The following is a 3,874-nucleotide window of genomic DNA, read 5'->3' as shown; positions in this document are numbered from 1 at the left end:
CATCCCGCAGCCAGAGGGTTGGGGCAGCCGTGGCCGGCGTTGCTGGGGGGTGGGAGGCAGCTGGGGGCTCTGCTTACACCAGTCCCTGGTTCTGCGCTGCCCTATCCTGGCACTAACCCTTTGTTTTCTCCGCAGTTCACAGCGAAGCAGCTGGAGAAGCTCGCCAAAAAAGCTGAGAAAGACTCCAAAGCCGAGCAAGCCAAAGTCAAAAAGGTGGGTGGGAGCTCGCCCTGTGCTGGGTGGCTGTGGATCCTGCCTCCTGCCGTGTTCCACCAAGGCACTGGGGAAGGGGGTGGGTTCCCCTCTACAGGCCTCACTGCGTGTGCCAGCTCCACCTCCAAATGTTTTGAGTCTCGCTGTCAGTTCCTGAATCTGTCCGGTGGATGTGGTGCATCCCTGGAACGCTGAGAGGGATTTAATTCCCGTTCAAGGGCGTGCTCAGCATTTTGAGGGTCACAGGAGGGCTGTTTCCTGCTGGAAACCTGCCAGGCAGAAACAGACCACTCTTGTTTATAAAATCTGTGGTGGATTATCTGTGCAAGCAGTTGCCCTTTGCCTTTCCAGGCCCTTCAGCAGAAGAATGTGGAGTGCGCTCGTGTCTATGCGGAGAATGCCATCCGCAAGAAGAATGAGGGGCTTAACTGGCTCCGTATGTCTTCCCGGGTGGATGCGGTGGCCTCCAAGGTCCAGACAGCAGTGACGATGAAGGGGGTAAGAACCTCTGCAATGATATGGGGCTTTGAGACCAGTCTGTGCCCTGCAAAGAGTGAACGTTGGCTCTTCCCCTCTCGCTGCCTTGAACCACTTTGGACTTCCATGTCCCTGGAAGGAGTCCTACCATGCTTTGTGGTTAGCTCAGACCCCCTGGCTCCGGTGCAGCCTGTGAAGAGCCCATGTGGGATGGCCTCACAGCAGGTCTGCTTCACTGGGGGCTCAGATTATAACCTTAACCCGTGGCTGCACATAGGGAGAGGCTCATGCCGGGAGCCTCTTGCCTCATGGTGCGTATGAGGGGGTTGGGCTGGGACCTGTCCTGTCAGGAATGCTGCCTGAGGTCTTCAGTGACTGAACGTGGCTGGAGAAACCTGTGGCCAGCCTGAACCTGCAGAGATCCATCTGCAGCGTCTGGTGAGCAGGCAGAGCCTGTCCTGCCTCGTAGTGCTGCTGTGACCATCAGAAATGCTGGCTTTTCTCTCAGTGGCCTGGGTTTTACTCTCAGCAGTGGTGTACCTTGCTTTTGGGGAGCACTGGTGAAGCAATCTGCTTTTGCAGGTGACGAAAAACATGGCCCAGGTGACCAAGGCCTTGGACAAGGCTCTGAGCTCCATGGACCTGCAGAAGGTGTCTGCGGTGATGGATAAATTTGAGCAGCAGGTTCAGAATTTGGATGTTCATACGTCGGTAAGTGCCGGTGGCCTCTGCAGGGTCTGGGAGGGCTGGAAGCTGCTTGGTTCAGGAGGGTGGGTTTGTCTCTGAACCGTAACGTGCTGCCTCCCGGGAGAGAGCCGGGTCCCAGCTGTAACTCAGGCTTCTGCAGCAGTGCTCTTTCCCCTCGGGGACTCCAGCCTCCAGTGTGGGAAACCCCCTGAGCTGTTCGCATAGTTGTGTTCTCTATATTTGAAGTATATGAGAGACATTGGGAAAGACACAGCTCTGCTACCTGATGGGGAAGGAGCTTGCCGTGCAAAGAGGCAAATGTGGCAGTCAGGGAGAAGAGGGAGGGTGACTCTCCCTGTGTCATAGCTAGTCGTTGCTCAGAGGGGGTCTGGGGAAGAACCAGACCTTGTGCCCTTTTGCTGTAGCCCTGCTGTCAGGCCTGAGGCTTTGGAGGCTGCTCTGGCTAAGGGGGTGGGTGGCTTTGCTTGTGGGGCAGGGTGACACGCCGTCTCTTGTCACAGGTCATGGAGGACTCCATGAGCTCCGCTACCACGCTGACCACGCCGCAGGAGCAGGTGGACAGCCTCATCGTCCAGATCGCAGAGGAGAACGGCCTGGAGATCATGGACCAGCTCAACCAGCTCCCCGAGGGAGCTTCGGCAGTCGGGGAGAGCTCAGTCCGCACCCAGGAAGACCAGCTGTCGCGGAGGTTTGTTCTCTCCTGCGTCCTTTGCCTTGTGTCGAGGCAGTTTGAATCCTTCCCAGGGATCCCTCACCAATATGAAGAGCGTGAGTTAGCCCATCACAGCAGGCCGAGTGGGTGCTGAGCCCCCTCTCTCACGCTCAGGCAAGCCGCAGCCCGGCAGTCCCCGTGGTACCCTGGGCAGGCAGGCGAGGTGGCTGTTTGGGGATCTGGGACCGCTTTGGGCCTGGCGACGGGGGTGGCTTCTGGCACTCACCAGCAAGCTCTTGTCGATGAGGTGCAGAACAGTCTCCCCCTGCTCTGTGCTCGCCCTCACGCAGCTGCTGCTGCTCTGGGAACGCTTGGCGCTGACCTTCAAACAGCTCCGGGAACAGGCTGTCTCCCTGGAACTGCCCCAGGAGAAGCTGATAAGCTTCCTCTCCCCGGTCCCTCCCTGCTGCTCCCCACGCAGCTGCCATCGGGGTCCGTCTGGGGACGGCCCCAAGGCTGTGGTGTGCTGCCGTGGGAGCTGGGGATGGCCCTGGGAAAGGGACCAGGTGGGCTGCAGTGGCGAGGCAACCAAAAGAGAAGCCAGGAACCCCTCCTCTGCAGTACCCTGCCTGTGTTGATGGCAGACACTCCAAGTTAACCTCAGGCAGCCACAGCCATGTGCTCCAGTACAGAATTTCTTGCACCTCTGCTGCAGAAGGGAGGTTTTGGGGCAGAGATGTTCTCTGCGTGTGTTGGCTGAAGGGTCCTTCTGAGTCACGGCTGTTTCCTGCGGCTCTCACATCTGTTCCCTCTCATGTTCTCCCTTCTAGGTTGGCTGCCTTGCGGAATTAAGGTCTCCTGTCGCCCCTGCAGACTGCTGCCCTGCACTGCTGGTATGGTGTGTGGGGTGGAGGGGCCCGGGACTCCTTCCCCACCTCTGCTACGTCCTTGCTCTGACCCACCGGCCAGGTGGAGTCGGCCATCCCCTCCTCCAGCAGCACATCCCCAGCACTGCCTGCCTGTGTTTAGACTCTTCTTTTGGGGTGTGACGGTGATGACTTCTCTCAGAGCAGGCAGCGATCCTGGCAAGGGGTTTCTGAGCAGAGACGGCGCCTCTCTGGGCTTGAGGAACGCTTTGCTGGTTCTGATTTCGGGGTGTTTTTCGTTTGAGGGTTGCTGCTGGTTTCTGGCAGCATCTCACCATGCAATGTTCCGCTCCTGATTGAACACTAAAGGAATCCTTCTGGAGGCGGGTGGCAGGATCTTCTGGGGCGCTGCTCACCTGACTCTCCTCCGTGCGTAGCACACTTTTGGTACCTGTTTTAGACCAGGTCTCCGAGCTGTGGGCTGTGTTTTCCTCAGGGCCCGCAGCAAGGAGCTGTTTACAAGGAGCAGGGAGATCCCCACGGGGCTGCCTTCCTCTCGCAGCTGTTTGGGAAAGGTTGTTTTCCCGGCTGTGGTGTTTCTGGGAAGGTTAGTGCCTTGCGGGAAGAGGAGGTTACGCTGTGGCATCTCTTCCCTTGCAGTGACCTTCCCCAGCCATAGCTGGGTGCCCTCTTTGCAGACTTCACCTTCCCGGTCGCTAGTTCCTTGTCCTGCTGGGCCAAACCTCCCCGGAGCTCTGTACCACAAAGTGACCTTTGAAATGCTCATCCTGCCCTGCATAAGCCCGTGTATGTGTGCGTGTAAATCCACGCATTCCGCATCTCCAGCCGCTGTGGTCTGGAAATGGTTATCCAGGCACTGACCTCCCACATGGAACCGGTCCCTGCCTGATGTCCAGCAGCTGGGAATGGATCGCAGCAGCTTCCACCCCCAGGCTTG

At 58.4% G+C, this 3,874-nt stretch overlaps 1 protein-coding gene across 1 annotated transcript in view; it reads left to right on the top strand.

Annotated features, from left to right (window-relative positions):
* Window positions 1-2,902, top strand: part of CHMP1A (charged multivesicular body protein 1A) — a 4,469-nt gene extending 1,567 nt beyond the window's left edge. Inside the window, exons 2-6 of the mRNA XM_009890341.1 lie at window positions 126-213; window positions 565-711; window positions 1,273-1,401; window positions 1,899-2,086; window positions 2,881-2,902. Of these exons, the coding sequence (XP_009888643.1) occupies window positions 126-213; window positions 565-711; window positions 1,273-1,401; window positions 1,899-2,086; window positions 2,881-2,902 (574 nt within the window). The remainder of the gene's footprint in view (window positions 1-125; window positions 214-564; window positions 712-1,272; window positions 1,402-1,898; window positions 2,087-2,880) is intronic.
* Window positions 2,903-3,874: the final 972 nt, after the last annotated feature.

Source organism: Charadrius vociferus, unplaced genomic scaffold (genome assembly GCF_000708025.1).
Source record: "Charadrius vociferus isolate BGI_N301 unplaced genomic scaffold, ASM70802v2 scaffold358, whole genome shotgun sequence".
Lineage (NCBI taxonomy): Eukaryota > Metazoa > Chordata > Aves > Charadriiformes > Charadriidae > Charadrius > Charadrius vociferus.
This window is presented reverse-complemented; position numbering and strand designations above follow the sequence as displayed.